Source organism: Triturus cristatus, chromosome 4_2 (assembly GCF_964204655.1).
Source record: "Triturus cristatus chromosome 4_2, aTriCri1.1, whole genome shotgun sequence".
NCBI lineage: Eukaryota > Metazoa > Chordata > Amphibia > Caudata > Salamandridae > Triturus > Triturus cristatus.
In genome coordinates, this window is record NC_140586.1 from 142,299,948 (window position 1) to 142,318,696 (window position 18,749).

Consider the following 18,749-nt stretch of genomic DNA (forward strand, 5'->3'; position numbering starts at 1 on the left):
TGCTACTCGCCGAAAAAGCGCTTAGACGCCTCGTCAGGATTAGTAAGCGCTATGCAAATGCAATTACAATACAATACCTGCAGATTAGAATCGCCACTGTGATTCAGTGCATCTAGGGCAACCAGTGACAGTCCTGGGCCTGCCTGGGGCTCACCCTGTTGCTACCGGAGTGAGAAAGCTTGACAGGCCCAGAACATTTTTTTCAGGCCCTCCTCCCACTGTAGAGGACCAGAGCACAGTGAGGGGTTTCCTCCTGATACAGTGAATACGGGCATGATTATGAAATATTACACGTTATTAAGACGACCGCGAGAGAGGGCCCGCAGTCACTGGTCACATGATAAGTGCTTGCCTCAGATTCAAAGCCCTTAACCACCGAACTCCTTAATATCTCACCCTCAAGCTTCCCATATTTGGAGCCTTTTACTCCCTCTACTATAAAGGCAGCTGAACTCTCTCCGTGTCCGCAGTATGGATCACTTTTCCTCTGCACTTCATAAACACCCTCATCTTTCACCACTTAAGATCCCGCCACAGGGACTTGCCCCCTGAGGAACCTCTGTATCCTGCCTCTATTGTGCCCCCATGTTTGCATCTTTCTTCTGTTGTGCAAAGTGCTGACTCACAACTAGGTTGTTTGTGCTTGTTCTAAATGAAAAGAACCCCAAACATCTATAAATGAAATTGTAACCTTCGCAGGTATCGCTACATCCTACAGCAATTTAAAACCAATGCTATTGTCTTATAACCCGCTGCTGAGGGCTATACCGGTTGTTAAAGGCCCTGAACCCGAGATATAGGCCCAATCCGCGAGCTATGGTTAAGGGTACTGTATTTGCTCTATGTTTGCTGGAAAAAGTGATCTGTCTGCAGACTTTTTATCCCTCACTAACAATAAATGTATTTTGAAGATTGTTCTCTATACCGCTTATGTTAAACTGTAAACAATCTATTTTTTAGGATACCAGTCAACCCATGGTTGCTCGTGCCTTTGGACTGACCAGTGCTGTGAACCAGGTTGGGTGGAGCTTGTGCTTTATCAGACAACAATTAAATAAATAAAAATGAAGTAGGGCAGAAGCCTGGTCACAGGGAACAGACAGCGGTGGCGTGGTGCGGTGGGGCAAGACTCGGGGGGGGGGGGGGGGTGGAAGCTGACGGACGATGGAATAGGCATAATTGAATAAACAATACCTATTCGTCGGCTTCCCCGCTGCCGTGTTCTGCCCGCCGCACCGCGCTTACCTGAGTCGGCCACCTTTGGGCGCAGATAAACATGAAAAACTTGTATGAAAATAAATAGCTGAGTCAAAAACTTGGCGATCATCATTTATTGGCAAATAGAAGGGCCGGAGGTAAAAAAGTTGCATTCTGTTTTTTGAACATTGTCAACCAATCACAGCTTCACTTTTTTCAATGCATGGTACGGGGACGTCAAGGGCACGGTTTAGGACTTGATGACTTTTGTGTCGTTGCTCTCGGACACCACCTTCCCATCGATGACTTTCTGTGTGGTTGTGATGACCTTCTTCACCATCTGTGTGCCGGAGGCAGAACTGCTGGTCAGGGCATCCTGCAGGCTGGAGAAAGGAAAAGAGGCAAATCAGTTTGAGACCAAGAGCTGCCTGGTAACCGTCATCAAGGCATTGGCGTTGGTGAGGACCACATCAGAGGGAGTCAGAGAAACAACACAGGCCTAAAGCTGCTAACTACCTATTGAAAGACAACAATTTTTGTGGTTGGCATGGATGGAGACATGGACCCAGATTTATTAAGGTTTTGTGTCGACCTTGCACCATGCAAAGTGATGCAGAGCGACACAAAACCTAGATTCAAATTTATCAAACCATGCACGGCCACCCTGCATGGCTTGGTAAATTAGGTCAAATGCAAGGCAGCACAAGTCGACGCTGCATGGTGGGGGTATTACATGGGTGGAGTGTGGGTGTTCTCATGCATCCATCCATGCAATCTGACGCATTCCCAGATTTAACAACAATGGTAGACCTGGGAGAATGCATCATAAATGTACTCCTTCACACCAGAGGCGCAAAGAGGAGAAATATCTTTAAATATATTTATTTTCTCCTTGTTGTTTCCACTTTCTAAGTGAGCTGCACTTCGCCTCAGAGCATTGTTTTTGTGCAGGAAGTGCCCTTTCCAACACAAAACCAATCTTGACTAGCATGCATGCTCCCTTGCACCACGGCGCAACAGTGCCCGCATTGGTGCAAGGCAGCATATTGTGCGCCAGCGCAGGGAGAGGACAGGCGTGCCCCATATAATGTTAAATATGGTGCATTCCTGTCCTCTTCTTTTCATGCATCTCAGTGCAGCAAGGTGTCTTGCTGCGTTGCGTGAAACATTGATAAATCGGATCCTAAAGGTGTGCGAAATTTGCGTTAATTTCTTTCGTTTTGAATAATTACATGAAATGCAAATCTGTCATTTAGTGCTATATTTAGAATAAAATGCATGCTTGCGTCAATGTTTGATGAAATGACATATTTCTCAATACAGTAAAAAGCATGAAAAACAAGTGGTGTGAGCAACAGAAGCTCACGTTCTGGCCGTTTGTATTATTGCTGAGTACTTGCAGCAAAATAGTGCTCCAAACAGGACATAATTACCTGATGTGGCGCCATTGTAGGAATTTGACATAACAAACATAAAGGGAAATTCCATAAATTACGCCAGCATTATCTATATTTCACCTAGGCCTAACAGAGACGTCTCTGTGTTGGACAGTAACTTTGGGCAAAGTCAGGGACAGCTGAATCCCACCCTGTCTTTTGAGCAGACTCTCTCGGAGAAGACAGATGAAGACACCTCTCTTATAGCGGATTAGAAATGGGAGGTGGGGGTGGAGCCAATATTCCTTCTCTTAGTGTTAAAGTTCCAAGAGTAGGCAGATGGAAGACAGCTTCCCTCTTTGTCAGATGGAAGACAGCTTCCCTCTTTGTCTTGCACAAAATCTCTAAGAGACTTTGATCCATTGAGGAACAGACCCAGGACTGAGGGGTGAAATATCTCCAAAGGCCTAGTTTTAGTGAGGTGTGACCTGTAGGCATAACGGACGCAGATAAATTCCTTTCCCTTCCATCAACCCGTTTCATGGTAAGCACTTACGTGAAATCATCACCACCATCCAACAACCGCCTGTAGGTCTCGATTTCTGCCTCCAGCTTCATCTTAATGTTGAGTAGGGACTGGTACTCATGGGCTTGTCGCTGGAGGTCATTGCGCACTTGCGTGAGTTCTTCCTCCAGCCGCAAGAGGATACTGTTGAGCTGATCCACCTGCATTGCATAGCGCCCCTCTGTTTCTCTAAGGCTGTCTTCTAGGTTAGCATTCTTGGGAGAGAGGGAGAGGTAGAGCAGATGTAAGAGCATCCTTGGCAGTGTTGGAGAGGTCAGAAGAAACTCATTTACACAGACATGTTTGGGGAAAATCATTGTTCTGGGTGATTTATGGCTGAGAATGGTGGGTTTCAGTGATGTATAAGGCAGAGGGTTGAGAGGATTTCCAAGTGCCTCTCTGATGCATTTTCAATACTATGTGAACAATCGCGTGTGCAGATCCTTACCAAGCTTCGCATGGACTCCAGCTCGATCTCCAGGCCTTGGAGAGTCCGACGCAGGTCTGTGGCCGTGGACCTGGAGGACTGCAACAATTCAGTTTCGTGTGAGACCTGGACTGTGAACTCTTCCACCTGGAGCACGAGAAAACATAGGAGGCGTTAGAACATCAACTGCACCTTCACTCGTCACTGGAACATGGGTCTGCTGCTCAGGTAGGAAGGGCATCAATTACACCATACTAGTGTGTCTGCAGGTCTCCGTCGAGGAGGCGTAGATGCAGAACATCGTGCACTGAAGAAGGAGGTACAAGAACACTGTGACTAAAATATGGAGGACCAAAATATTCGCGGGTAGCGATATACGGGTAAGTATAGTTCTCCTGTGCTTAACTCCACATATATGTACACTGATATATATGCTCTTGGTATGCCAATGTAGAACGGAAAGAATGGTAAATCTATACTTGCCTATGTGCACTTACTGCCTCAATGTTTTGGTCTTTAATATTTTGATCACTGTAATATTTAATACTATAACCCGTCAAGGCTATAAAGACCCTCAATCAATCAGGTTTCTTGTATAGCGCAACTACTGAACCGTGAGGGTCTCAAGGCGCTGAGGAGGGGTATCTACCCTCGCCCATGCCCTGCAGATGCTTCCTCATTAAATAAACTATCTGCAGGGCTTTGGACAGAAACGTTTTAAATATTTGTCATAAAATCATTTTTAGTCATTTCATTGTCTCTCTGCTTTATATCCTGCAGAAAGATGAACATCTGAGCTACATTTCCTACTTCTAAACAGCAAAGCAATGCTCCTGCCTCGAATATCTTTCCAATGGTACCTGGCGCTGGAAGTTCTTCTCTGCTTCCTCCCTGTTCTTCTGTGCCAGCTCATCGTACTGTGACCGGATTTCAGCCATGATCTTGCCCAGGTCCTGGGTTTTGGGTGCGTCTACCTCCACGGTCAAACCAGAGCTAGCAATCTGAGCCTGCATGTTGTTCACTTCCTACAAAAGGCAAAATAGAAATTGCTTGTAAGAAAAAGCGACAAAATTCAAGGCACAAATATCCAACAAGTTTAGCCATTAAAGGAACCTCTTTATTTTGTCCTACTATGCCTCTCCTTGTCTTCCCTCCTCGGTATCACTTCCAGTGGTCTCCCTTTCTCTTTTGCCTAAAGACAAACTTTTGCTTTCTATGATCCCCTTCTGCTGTTTTCCTTACATCTCCAGCAGTAAATGCTGTTTGTGCTGCATTACTTTTACCCTTAGAACCCCACTTCTCGTCTCCTGATGCTTCCTTCTTGGGCATCCTCAATCCTGTTTACCTCGCTTTACTACTCGCTCCCAGTCCCGCCCCCACATCCAGATGACCAGAGCATCCTTACATCCTCATGGTTCTTCTTCAGGAACATCAGCTCCTCGCGCAGGGACTCAATTTCATTCTCAAGGTTCAGACGGTTCATGTTGGTGTCATCAATCACCTTCCGAAGTCCAGCAATGTCCATCTCCACTGATGTTCTGATAGCCAGTTCCGCTTCATACCTGACAAGGGTGGATTACTGTTAAGCAACGCAATCAACTGAAACAGCCAAAGAAAGCACAAGCGGCTAGGGTCTTGGAAGGTAGTGAAAGCAACTTAAACCATCTCAAGAAAGCACATCCATCAAGGGTCTTGAATGGAAATACATACAACTAAAAGTAGCTGAATAAAGAGGAACCATCTAGGTCCTTGCACGATAACAAGGAACAAAACCAGATGAAAAAATGGGAGCTGGCAAGAGCCTTATATACCACAAACCGCTGAAACCAGCCGAAGAATGCGGAGGTCGCTAGGGTCTTGCCAGAAAACAACAATCAACTGTAGGAAATCTGCCTCTTTTGCATTGTCACCCCAGATTTTTTTGCCTTTTGCTAGACTCTAATTTTTGCTGGCTTTGTACTCAGTGCCTTTTCCTCCTGATAACCATTAGTAAGGTGCCTGTGCTATCCGTTTTAACCTGGTTGAATTGGCATACTCCAAATTAGCATATGTAACTTGCCTAGAAGTCCCTGGTATATGGTACAAAGTGTACCCAAGGCCTGGAAGTTAAATGTTCCCTAGTGGACAGCAGCACCTATTGTGCCATCCACAACAGTAGCAGTGCAAACATAGCATCAGACATACCATTGTAGCCTTACTGTAGCAATATAGAACTGCAATTAGACCTGTCATGATAAACCTTTTTGATTGGTCAAAACCACTCTTTTAAACAATAATAACTCACCCCTATGTAGGCCTTTAGGCCCATAAGGAGGGTACATGGTAATTAAAAGCAGGACATGTTGAAATTTAATGTCAACATGTCCTTACAGTGACTATTACCAAAAAGTTATTTTCACTGTATGAAGGCCCGCTGACCTATGGAGAAATACTGGGAAGTGATAGTAAATACTAAAACTGTATCTCAGAAATAGAACCAGCTAGACAAATAATTAAACCACTAATTTTAATAGTTATCAAAAATTCAATTAATTGATGAAGTTGGATTTTTAGTAAATATTAAGGAAAAGCCACTTTAGAGAGTCACCATTTTCCTTCCTGAAGGCTAATTTCACGTTGATCTCCAGTGTCTCCCAGACAGTTCTTAAACTTGAATACATAAGACTAGTTGTTAAATGCCTCCCAGGAGCAAACAAATAGGCTAACCTGAATACGCATGGTGGGGGCTGTGTGCATCCTTTTTGACACTGCAGTCAACAATCCTGCTCCAAGTGTCAAATCCTGTTTGACAGGTCTGCTGGGTTTACATATAACCCTTGGGACACACTTGAAAGGGGAAAGAACAGGATGCCTAGATGATTCTTGTGGGTCGACTGTCTGTTTGCTGAAGGATTCTGTTTAGTTGTTGTCCTACCAGACTTCTGCCACTGTGTTTACCTACAACCCTTGGAGCACACTTGAAAAGGGAGAGAACGGGATGCCATGACAATTCTATTGGACCCCTTGTCTGGTTACTGAAGGGCTCTACTTTTGTCCTACCTGACTTCCGTCTCTGGGTTTATTGCAGGTTGAGTGTCTGCTTCAATCTGAATTTTAGTATTATATTGGGGAGGACACTATGTTTACCAAAGTACACTCCCCATTAATGCCACCAGCTACCAGGGGACACATTTACAAAAAGAATTCGAAGCACAGAGCTGTGGCAAATTTGGTGGTGCCACAGTCCGACATTTTGAAAATGTAGGGATGTGCCGTAGTCACAAGAATACGGTGCACCCCTGTGTTTCCCCTAGCGATGGGGCAAAAAAGGCTGCCTAGCGCCAATGCAGGCACCCTGATGCCATGTTGCAAGGGTGCCTGCACTGCAGGGATGATTGTTTATGTGCAGGAAGGGACACCTTCCTGCACATATACAATAAATAACGGTGATTTGCTCTTTCTATGTGTACTGAAGAATGCAGCACACATAGAAAGAGCAAAAAATGAGGAGAAACTAATAATTTTTCCTTGTATCATCATTCTAATGCCTGGTATTCCATGGAAAATCTGGGGCCATGTCAAAAAGCAATGGGTGTTGCAGTGGAACACCCACAGCAAAACCTATTGTGTGCCCCTTTGCCAAAGAGGGCTGCATCGAAAAGGGGCATATTTACAAGGTGGGGTTAAGTCATGCTAAGTGGCTTAGCGCACCCTTGTAAATATAGAAAATGGTGCTATGCCACCTGAGCATCATAAAAAATAATGCTCTGGTGGCGATAAGGGCATAGAATTTCACCATCTTGAAAATGCCCAAAGTGGATAGGGTAGGCCCGGGAATGTTCACCCCATTGGTTAGGGCGTTTCCCAAGAGTCATTTCAACCCACTAGCTCGTGCCAGGCATAAATGTGGCATCTCCAGGCACCCATTTCAGAACACTTCTTGGACCTGAGGAAGATCAGAAGACTAACCCTGCTGTCTGTGACCTGAGAGGAGCCCTGCAGGATTAGACCTAGCCTCCCTTGTACCCACGACAAAGAAGAAGATTTCAAGGGCCGTAAGGCTGCTCCTCCTGTTATAGCTACATGGATACCACAAGCTACAAGAGGCTTGTTCCTGGAAATTTCCAGCTGACAGTGGCATCTGGATATGGAATGGACCCAGCTGTTGGTCTCACCTGACACCCTGTGAGTCTCTAAGTGCCTCCCCTGAGTTCCTGTTTTAGAAATACACTCCGGTGGTAGATTGGGCCTTAAAGACATAAGTCAGAAGGTAAAATTGTGGAGTAGGACGAGCCTGGTTGGTGTATCCGATCCACATTCCATTGTGGTCAGCTTTAAATTGTACCTTGGACCCTGTCTACCACAACCACTGACTATCCTTGGCATTTGATACCTAGACTAATATACAATTGGCTAATGACTGAAAGTAATGCCAATATGGGATTCTAAGCACTGTTTTTAGAGAATTGATTGGGTGTTTGTTCCTTTGAATGAATGTGTTTGGGTGCTTTGATGTACGAGTATGGCTTTTAGATTTCGGTACCTGACAGAAAGCCTGTGACAAATAAGAATTTAAAGTTGAAGTATAGGAGAAAACAAATATATATCATGCAATAAAGTATCTTTTGAATATGTCTGATTCATGAAATTGATTATTTATTGAGTTATACCTATGTGAAAGTAAGTGGAGGAGCGTTGTTTTTCGTGTGTTTTGATTGCTGTTTTCCCCTGGTTTTGTCTTTTCCTATTATCAGTTTACATGGACCCTCTTGTGTCTAGAATTGAGCCGACAGCTCACTAGGCCCAGGGCCTGTGGCACTGCAAGTGCTCAGAAGCTGTGGATTGGTGCAAACATGCCCAGTGTGATGGGGCTGGAAGCCTTCAGAATCTAACACCATTCAGTCAGGGGCAGCAAAGAGTCTGACGCTAACAGTGAGGCCGTCCCCAGGCCCAGATCTCTGAGAGGCCACACGACACTCACTTGACTCGGAAGTCATCAGCTGCCAGGCGGGCGTTGTCGATCTGCAGGACCAGCTGGGCATTATCCACGGTGCTGTCGTGAACCTGGAGAAGAGAGGAAGGGCATCAGACGCACATAGATGGGAACGGGCATGCACAAAAGAGTGCCACGGTGTGGGTGCAGGGCTATGGAAATCGTGAGTGTTTGCAAGAGTCTGAACATGGCGATGTGTGCAAGGAAATGTGCACGCGCATCTGTAAAGAAATAAAGGTCACAGCAATAGCGAAAACAGAACGAGCGGGGAGGGGTGCATAAGAGAGAAAGGCGTGTTCAAAGTGTGAGGTGTTGTCGACTGTATGCTATGAACTGACCTGTTTGTGAAAACAAAATAGGCAAGACACACCTGCAGAAACTCATAAAACATCAATGTATATTTAATATATTAGCAAACTATTAGTTATGCATTTGGTATACTGAACAAAACTCTGTCTGGCTCTTCTGTGGCCCAAACAGCGATCATCACTGGTGTAAGCGGGCTCTGGGGTGCCTGGGGCACCTACGTTACTGGGAATGTGCGTTACCTGGGATGCAAGAGGTCACGTGAGAGTCTCCCTGGCCCCTGGAATTAGGAGGGCATTGTGTGTCAATGGAACTTTATAGTTGTGCCTCTATTAATTTCTTCCTGAGATATGTAATGGTGCAGTGCATAGTACCAACATGACGCGGTATAGCCTCTTCGCAGCGTGAAGTCTTGTGTGGCATCACTGGCATTCAGGCTGCCAATTACAGCCTTTTCTCCCTTCTGCTCAGTCGTCTGCTAACTTCCCGTGGCTGACATACGTTCACCATTGGCATCAGCTCACCGCAATGCTCCCTGGGTATTCACTTTCCCCGGACTCAGCCGCCCTCCCCCTCCCGGGCTCCACAGCACACCTGAGGAGGCTGGCGCAGCTGCCGTCTGTTTGTCTTTCCGAGGCTGCCAGTGCCGTTGTTTACATTCCCAGCCAGGTGCGCCTTTCTTCTGTCCTGGGAGCTGAACGGAGTGGGCATTAGAGGCTGAAAAGAAAGACAGACTGTCGGCTAACACCGTGGACTGGTCTTCAGTGGGCTGCCCCCGCGACATGCCCGGAGTCTTGGGAGGCTTCGTGCTCCTGCGCTCTATCCACAGTGTCAGGGCGTGCCTCTGTACTGAGAGGCCCTACACCCGACCCCCTGCTCCACAACCGCTCCTTCAGCCAGGACGCAAGGGCTGAGTCTGCCTTCCTGGCTGGCAAATGCTGGCTTCAGGCCTGGGCCTTGCACATCCGCTTAACTCTCTCCTTCTCCTCCATTGTTCTACCCCATCCCGCCTCCTTGCCCTACTGCCAGTGGCGAAACCTAATATGATGGGGACAGCCATGCGGAATGCGGTGCAGCGGTGTATAGATATCCACCGGCTTTTGGTTCAATGGGGCCCGTGAAGGGTGGGGCACGTGCCCTGAAGGCCCCGCTGGAGCCTGCCATAGGCTCCTGTATTCTGCCACGCTGGCATTCTCTCGGAGAGCTGCGTCCAAGGGTGCCGGCCTGAGCGCGGGAAGGGCTGGTAAGACCCACCCATTGGTCCCTTAACCACATTCTAGTCGATGCCTCATGCAGTGTGAACATGTGTCAGGACAGTTCGGCCTTCTCTCTCGTGCTGTCCTCCTGCCCCCGCCCTGTGCCATCCTGACTCTGGGGCAGGGGTGCACCAGGCCAGGCTTTTGCCCCGAGCCTACCTGTTCACAAATGTTCACGGTCCACAGGCTGTTGGGTTAATGTTCAACAAGATGGCGCGCAGAAGCGACATGAAGTCATGTGTTTCTCCTTACAGTTCGGCCTCTCGCGACTGGCGACGGACCAGTGTGGGAGCGCAATGTATCCAACGAAGACCGCTCTCCCAAGGTCACTGACGCAGCACAGCCGAGGACTAGCTGAGGCCAGCAGCAGGGACACACAGGAAACGGAAACAGGGTGTGGTGTACACACACACACTACAGAAAGATTCTTTCTGGGGGGCGACAGTGAGAAAAAACTAACTTTTGAGCCGTCGTTCAACATGTCAGTCCCAGCCCCAACACCGCATGGGGGGATGGGAGATGGTTCCTTAGAATCTCACACCCAAATGGGAGAAAAGCCCAGAAGAACAACACCCCAGTAGCCCTAGCACACCCTAAGAACTGCACTGTCGAGGGCAATAGTCACCAGATGAAGGGGGGGGGGGGGGTGCATACTAAGAAACAGTGACATGGGACAGAGTGGGCCAGCCTAAAAAAGAGGAAAAGGGAGTCTAGTATTCCCAATCGACATGGACAGTGAGGCTGGGCCCCTCTCACCTGGAGGAAGCAGTGGCAAAGGGCAGAGTGGGCCGCCCTCCTCAGTTGAGTGGCCAGTGGGATAGATCAGAGGGAGAGTGGGATTGTGCGGATACTATACCCTAATGAGCATGCAGTGGGGTGAGGTGGTTGGGCCACTCCTCACGTGAGCGGATAGACTCATGAGAAGGGGTAGTGGTCTGGGGTGGAGTGGGCCACCCTCATCAGGTGAGTGGCCAGTGGGATAGGTCAAGGGGAAATGTGGAATTGTGTCACTACTATACCCTAATGATCGGGTAGTGAGGTGGTTGGACCACTCCTCACGTGAGCAGGTAGGCTGGAGTGGCCCACACCCACCTCATGAGAAGTAGTAGTGGTCTGGGGTGGACTGGCCGCCCTTCCCTGGTGGAGAGGCTGTAGAGCGATAGGGTGGAGTGGGCGAGGCTCACCTGGTGAGGAGGGGCAGTGAGATAACACTTACTTGTCTCCGCTGCTTCTCCTCTGGAGCATGAACTGAGGGCTCTACTCCCTGGTGCTCAGTCTCAGGTGGGAATTGAGGTTGCTTTGTTGTTGTTGTGGGCATCACTGGGACTTGGCCTCTTACCAATCACTCAGCTCTTGCATGTTCTAGTGAGAGGGTTTCCACTGCTGGGCGATTAGCACCTTCTTGCCCAAGTAGGGTTAGGGGTCACGGTTGACGTTGCACGAATGTCGTTGACGTTAGGGTTGTGGATTATGGTTATTGTGGGCTCTAACTTGTTGCCTCAGCTTCTCCGAATTAATTCATTAGGAGCTTAAGTTCTAAGGCGCTGACGCTTTTAACCAAGGTATGGAAGGTTGTTAGGGTGGGGCTGTTGGGGTTGTCGTTTCAGTCCTTTGGCTAAGGACAGAGTTTAGGAGCATGGTTTTTATGGGGTGGGCCTTATTGGCCTCCTATTCTCGCCCAGGGTGCAGACGTTGGGGCGCATGTCTTAGGAGCTCAGGCCTTTCTCCTCTAAGAGGGGTTGAGGTTAAGGTTAGTGTTGAGCATGGCTAGGTTTGAAGTTTTGGTTTTATTTTAAAATTGGATGTCTCCTCTCTTTGCTTCTGCCAGAGCTGCCCGGTCCGTTATTCTCTAGGTAGGATTAGGGCTGGGGAGTGGGGATGGATTTACCGTTGGTGCTGTGGTGGGAGGGGCCAGTGTTCAGAGTGAGGTCTTCTCGAGAGTGCGGAAGTGGAGGCCCGCGCCCAGTGCCTGCTCTTTTCTTGGGCAGGTGGGGTCAGTGCTGGTCTTGTGGAGGGTGGCAGCTGCTCTCCCTAACTTCTCTTCTTGGCTCTTCCACGGTCTGACAGTAGGGCCTCTCTCCTGGGTGCTTGCACACTTCTTGTGAAACTGGTCTGGGGTTAAGGGCAGTGGACAGTTCTAGGCCAGAGTCTCTTAACTAAAGCTACAAATCCTCCCGGGCCCAGCAGTAGGGCCTCGGTCCTGGGAAGACGCAAACACTTTGCGACGGTAGGGTTATGCGGGGGGGGGGGGGGGGGGAGGGGGGTGCTGTTGCAAGGCTGGTCTCTCTTACCTGTCTCCTCAGTACTCCAGGGTCTGGCACGGAGGCCTCCGACCTGGGCGCGCGCACGCTCCTCGTGCAGGTACGGTCAGTGTGGAGGGGGCTCTGGTTGTGGGTGAGTGGGTGTCTTACCTGTCACCTGGGGTTGGGGTTCGCTCGCTCGGGTTGCATTCTTACCTGCCGCCTCAGGTCCTCCAGGGTCCGGTAGTAGGGGCTCCAGTCCTTGGTGCTCGGCCCCTTCTTCTCCAGGTGTTCCCGGATCTTCACCTCCAGGCCCTGGTTGGCCGCCTCCAGGCTGCGCACCTTGTCCAGGTAGGTGGCCAGGCGGTCGTTGAGGTCCTGCATGGTCTCCTTCTCGTTCTGGCCACCCCCGGAGCCGGACAGGCTGAAGCTGCTGCTGGAGCCACCGTAGCCCCCCGCGCCCCCGCCGTAGCCCCCGCCGTAGCCCGAGCTCACGGTGGAGACTCTGGACACGGAGATGCGGGAGCCCTGGCCCCCGGCTCCCGCGTGCATGCTGGCAGAGCTGCCCAGGGGCCCGAACCTCTTGAACCCCTGCACGCTCTGGCTGGAGCCCAGGGGCCGGTAGCTGCCGCCCCCGGACATGGTGGTGGAGTACATGACGTTGGAGGACCTGACGCTCATGGTGCCGAGGGAGTCGCGGAGGGAGCAGAGAGGGACGAGGAGGAGAGGCGCTGGCAGGAGATGCTGCGGGAACCAACTTCAGTGCTCGCCTCCCGGATTTATATCCACAAGTGGAAAGGGAGGGCGAGAGGAAGGGGTGGGGTGTTTGCTCCACCCACACTGGTGCGGGCAGGAGAAAGGAGGGGGGGTGGCGGGGAGAAGGTGGAGGGAGAGTTGCGGAGTGCAGAGACAGCGGGAAAGAGAAGCAGGGGGAAGGGGAAGAAGTAAAAGGACAGAGGGTAATAGGGAACAGAGGGAAGACTGAGGTAAACGGAAGAAAAAATGAAAGGAGAGAAGGACACAGGAAAAGTGGTACAGAGAGAGAGGGAAAAAGTGGTGCACTGACGTGGCAAATGAGGAAAGAGAAAGACCTGTAGGGAGAAAGGAGAAACGTGTCGTGCGTATGGGAATATGATGTAAAAAGTCACGGGGAAGCAAAAGACCCATGCATTGAGGGAGAAGGGTACAAGGAGAGAGAGCGAAAGGAGTGCTGGGTGGAGGGTAAAGAACAGCAAGAGGAAGCAAAATGTACAGAAAGACGAACATAGTAAAAGATGCAGAGACTAATAGATGTGCAGAGAAAGCGAATGAGTTAAAGAAAATTAAGAGGCAGAAGGAGAGAGCATGGCCAAAGTATACAGAAAGAGGCAAAGACTATCGTCGAGGGAGACGGGGAAAGGGTTGCAAAGATGGAAGGAAGGGCACAAGATACAGAGAGGGAGGAAGAAGTGTGGAGACGGAGGGGAAGAGGTGAAATGGGCGCAGGAACACTACAGGAAGAGAGGGAAAGGGGGTGCAAGCGGAACTGGCGAAGTGAGAAAGTGGAAGAGGTGCGGAGGCAGTGGTTCAGAGCAGAGGGCAAGTGAGCGAGGATGAAAGGTGCGCGCACTGAATGAGTGAGGCGCAGGTACACAGGGTATCGAAAGCACGGGAAAGAAGGAAAGTGGTGCAGCGATAGAACGAAATAGGTACAGGGTTGGTTAGAGTGACAGAGGTGCAGGCAGGAGGCGCAGGAGCAGAGAAGAGGAGCAACGAGAGAGTTAAAATCGTAGAGTGCAAAGAAAGAAGTAAAGCAAAGTTAAGTAAAGAATGAATGCGTCCTTGTGTAATGTAACTGGTGCTCATGTAAAGTGCTGCAATACCTTCTGGTCGAATTGGCGCCCTATAAAACTGCAAAAAGAGGGAGATAAGTGTAGTTGGAGAGAATAGATGTGAAAGCAGGGTGCGGGGAGACTTGCCATGACGTAGGGGGAAGAGAAACAGTAAAAGCAAGAAGGTTTCATGAACACAGAGAAAGTTGCATCAAGGGAACGGTGTGGAGGGGATATGGAAACAGGTGCAGAGAGAGATGAAAAGATGAAAGGCATAGAGGGAAAGAGTTCTAGTGGCAGGGAAAGAGAAGCAGGGGCTGGGGGAGCGCTGCTGAGATAGAAGGAAGATGTTCAGAGAGAGGGGGAAGAGGTGCGGCGTAAAGAGGAAAGGGTATTGAGAGTGAGGTGAACTGGGTCAGGCATTTATAGCGAAAGGGGTACAAGGGGAAAGGGGAGAAGTAGGGCAGGAATAGCAGGGTGAAAGGAAAAGAGGTGCAATGAGAGCACAGAGGAGTAGGGAAAGAGAGGTAGGCAGGAATGGGAGCGGGGACAAAGTCAATGGGTGTAGGGAAAGAGGCCCAGGGGAGAGGGACTGGAGCAAGGAGAGAAGTATTAGGAAGGAGGCAAGGATAAAGAAGTGTAGGGGAGAGGGAAAGAGCGGCAGAAGGCATAGGAAAGAGTTGAGGGAGAGTGGAAAGTGATCCATAGGAGATGGAACAATGTGCAGAGATGGAGGGAAAGGGGTACAGGAAGAGAGAGAAAGGGAAAGAGTTACATGGCTACAGGAAACTAATGGATGGAAGAAAGTGGAATCTGTGCAAGGGAAAGGAATATACAGCGAAAGAGGTGTCATGGCGCAAAAGGGAAGAGTGTGACATGGTGAAAGGATAGGGAGGAGGAGGTGCAGGGTTAGTGAGGGTGTGGTATGAAAGGAAGGAGAAAGATATGGGGCTGGTCACTTAGCACAGGAAGTGCACAAACACAGATTCAGTGCTTAATTTGTAAAAAAAATAAGTGCCAGTAGTCTCATCAGGAGGCCACTGCAGCTTGCACCATACATTGCCTCTACCATGATGCTAGTGGTTGTAACTGCCCAACTACTAACAATTGCACTCCTACAAGTGTGACAATTCAGACTTTTCCAGGGCCCCAATGCTATAAAGATGGCTTGGGCGGCAGGTAATAGTAATTTTTAATGTATGCTGAATTACTAATTTACTGTTGTTGTGGTCATCTCAGACAGCGCCACCTTGTGGCAGACTGCCACAAGTGCCGCTGTTGACAATTAAGTGCCGGTGCCGAGCACCCGCAACCACCGGCTCAAATAAAGCTCTGAGATGTATAGGAAGCAAAGGAAAGATGCAGGGAGGGAGTGAACGAGATGCAAAAAGAAGGGAGTACGAGGATAGAGAGAACGAGGTACAAGAAGAAAGAGGTATAAGTGCAGGGGAAAAGGAACTAGGCAAAGGGATCGGGACAATATTGTGGATGGGAAGGAAGAGGGGAGAGAGATTAAGTATAATACAGAAGTGGGGAGAAGACGAATTTGGAGAGAGAAAAGGAGGTCCAGTGGGGAAAAAAGGGGCCCACGCAAGAGCGCAAAAAGAAAAGGAAAGGAACAGGAATTGGGAGAAAGGGAATGAAGTACACAGATAAGAGAAAGACGTGGTGGTAGAAAGGATAGGACGCGCAGGGGAAAGGCAAAAAGATTCAGAGGAACATAGAATGAGGTTCTGGAAGAGGGAAAGAGGTGGTAAGGATGGAAAAATAAAATAGGTAGAGAAATAATACGATTTATTCGATTTCTTAGCATTTTCTACAAGTTTGTAATTTGATAGTGCTGTAAAGAGCCGATATTTCAATTAACCAATGTAGTGGTTCAACTGACCCTGCAGTTGTGAGTAGACTGTTCCTCCTGGAGCAGGACCATATCTGATTTTCATAATGTTGTTCCTGATCTGGTGTGGCATAGCGGGCAAATAAATGATGGACTGGAATGTAGCTTGAGTGATTGCTTTTGGGTGAGAGTTTTGCAGACATTCCAGCTATCCTCTCTGTGTTTGTGTGATACTCTCCGTCCAGCGGGTGTACCACCCACACATTGGTGCGAGGCTTGCAGTGATACAGGATTCAAGCTACACCACACCAGTCAGGATGAAAACAATCTGGAGCTGTTTATGTGGACTTGGCTTCTTAGTTTCTGCTTGACTATTCCTATGAGAGCAGAACCAAGTCTGATTTACATGGGGCTGATCCCTGTCTAGAATGGCACAATATGCACAAAACAGATGGATTTGAATGCCATCTGAATGATTGCCTGTGGCTAAGACTTTGCAACCCTTCCACCCATCTCAACTGTGCTTCAGTGTGGCTCTCTGTGTCATTTATGTCCAGACATGTGGGTCGTGTGTTTGCTGTGCCATAAGGTTAAGGCCTCAGAAGTGTGAAACCAGCAACCAGTTGCTTGTGTGGACATTCAGAGGGGACCTGGTCTGGCAGTCTGAGCTAGAAAGAACCTATTATATCAAGACCAGCTGTAATTGGCATCATGGTAGTCCTTGTGTGCAGTGGACAAGTTGTCAAAAATGGACTGGAATGTAGCCCCGATGTTAAAGAGATCAAGCGGCTATCTCTCCAGTACTACCCACTTAAATTCAGTACTGCTTGTTGCTTGTTGCAGAGTAGTCAGATCCATTAGCTCTCACCCCAAGACATGTTCTGCTGCTGGATAAACATTGTGGGCCAAGCGAAAGCCTTTTTGTGTGGCCCTTGATCCACACCCCTGGCATTCATCTAATGCTGAAGATCCAAGGATTCCCTGTCTTCCATCCAGCAGAGGTCAGGGCCTGTCTTGGGACAAGCAAGCCTTGGCGGGAGCAAAGCTGGCTCCCCACTTGTATAGTATAATGATGCCTGCTCAGAAGAAAATTTGTAATTACCCTCTTGGAATTTAGCACCATCACTCCATCGCCCATACATTTCACTAAGTCATGGGACACTTTGAATTCTTCTCACTGCCAGTCATGGCCCATGTCACATATAACAATGCACACTGTCCTTATGTGTGCCAGTAGAAAACAGGGGCAGTGAACCCTGTTACAATAAATGCGTTGTCTACAGGGCAGCCACTAACTTGTGCTGCCCTGAGGGTAGTGCATTCAGTGAAAAACAGTGGTTGCTTCAAAGCCTCTCTGTTTCTCTGTGCAATCCGCCTGCAGTTTATAGAGGGTTTAGAGATCTCCCTGCAGCCGGGTGCTGTGAGTGACAGCACCCGCCTGCAGGGGGATGTCTGGGGGGTCCTTGGACACCCTTATGCCCCTCGACTGGACAGCCCTCAGGTGGTGCACTGACAGTGCGCCACTTTTAGTGGTGCACTGTCAGTGTGCCTCCTAAGAGCAAACTTGCCTCTGCTCCCTCATTGGTAACACAGCATGGGCGCAGAGGTAAAGTGACTCCCTCATTTGCATAAGCTATTCCTCCATGCAAATTAGGGGACGCCCTCTCAGGATAGCGCTGGCTCTACGTGTGTGCCAGCGCTATCAGCATTACAGAAGGGGCCAAAACAAGCATCTGCGGTCCTATCAATAATGCTGTAGTGGGGAGGAGCCTAGCGCGCAACCAAGATGGCCGCGTAGGTGCGAGGCTCCCGAGGACCTCCGCAACCTCCTACGTTTATCCTGTCTTCATCCTGCATCGGTTGAGGGGACTGTGTCGGTGAGCCTCGTACCCGTTTCCCGTTTTCGAATCGGACCTCGGGTGCCGGAGTGAGCACCGATTGAAGTTTGCGGCCTACTTCTCTCCTGACCCCGGATTCGCGTTTGGGGGCGACCCAGTGGCAAAGTGAACAACAACGGTGGGCTGGGCCTGGCGAGTCGCGTACCCCACACTTTCACTTTCACTTTCGCGCCCCCTTGCCGTTTTCGCAAGTGGGATCACGGCGCTCTTTGTGTTGGGGTGACCTCGCTGGGAGACTCTGCCTGCCTGCCTGCTGCGGCCCGCTCTGCCGTCCTGGGGTGGCCCCCCGGAGCTCGTGGCCTTGATTGCTTGCTCTCCACTGCGTGGCTGGTGCGGGTGTGAGACCCGCGACGATGGCCACGAAGCAGGAAGGGGATCGGTTAAAGGCCAAGTCAACCCGGCGTGGCGCCGCACATCAGGCCAACATCATGGACCGCTACACCCTCCCGAAGGGGTCTCCCGGCAGATCGCACAAGTCCTCTGAGTGCCCCCCGGATGCCCCGGATTTGCCCACGGATCTGTCTCTGCAAGACGTCATGAGCGCCATTGCTGAGATGAAGGCCTCGGTGGGCCAGCAGTTCGACACTTTAGTGCACAAAATCGACGCGGTCCTCATTGATGTCAACCTTGTGAGAGCTGATCTCTCCAAGACTAACGACCGGGTCGATTCTTTGGCCCACACCGCGTCGGGCCTCACGACTGAGGTGGCGGCCCTTCAAACGGAGGTGCACCGGCTCCGTCAGGCGAGTGCGCTCATGGATCGGCGCCTGGAGGACTCCGAGAGCCGGGCCCGGAGGAATAATATCCGCATCATCGGAGTGCCCGAGGGACTGGAGGAGTCGGCGGCGGATCTCTTTGTGGAGG

General features: G+C 49.7%; 1 protein-coding gene across 1 annotated transcript; it reads right to left on the bottom strand.

Moving 5' to 3' along the window:
* Positions 1-1,316: 1,316 nt before the first annotated feature.
* Positions 1,317-13,902, bottom strand: KRT18 (keratin 18). Its single transcript, XM_085600830.1, has 7 exons — positions 12,556-13,902; positions 8,526-8,608; positions 4,971-5,127; positions 4,426-4,590; positions 3,587-3,712; positions 3,130-3,353; positions 1,317-1,580 (listed from the first exon to the last, which is right to left on the bottom strand). The coding sequence occupies exons 1-7, from the start codon at positions 13,018-13,020 to the stop codon at positions 1,448-1,450; spliced, it is 1,353 nt and encodes a 450-aa protein (XP_085456956.1). The 5' UTR covers positions 13,021-13,902; the 3' UTR covers positions 1,317-1,447.
* Positions 13,903-18,749: the final 4,847 nt, after the last annotated feature.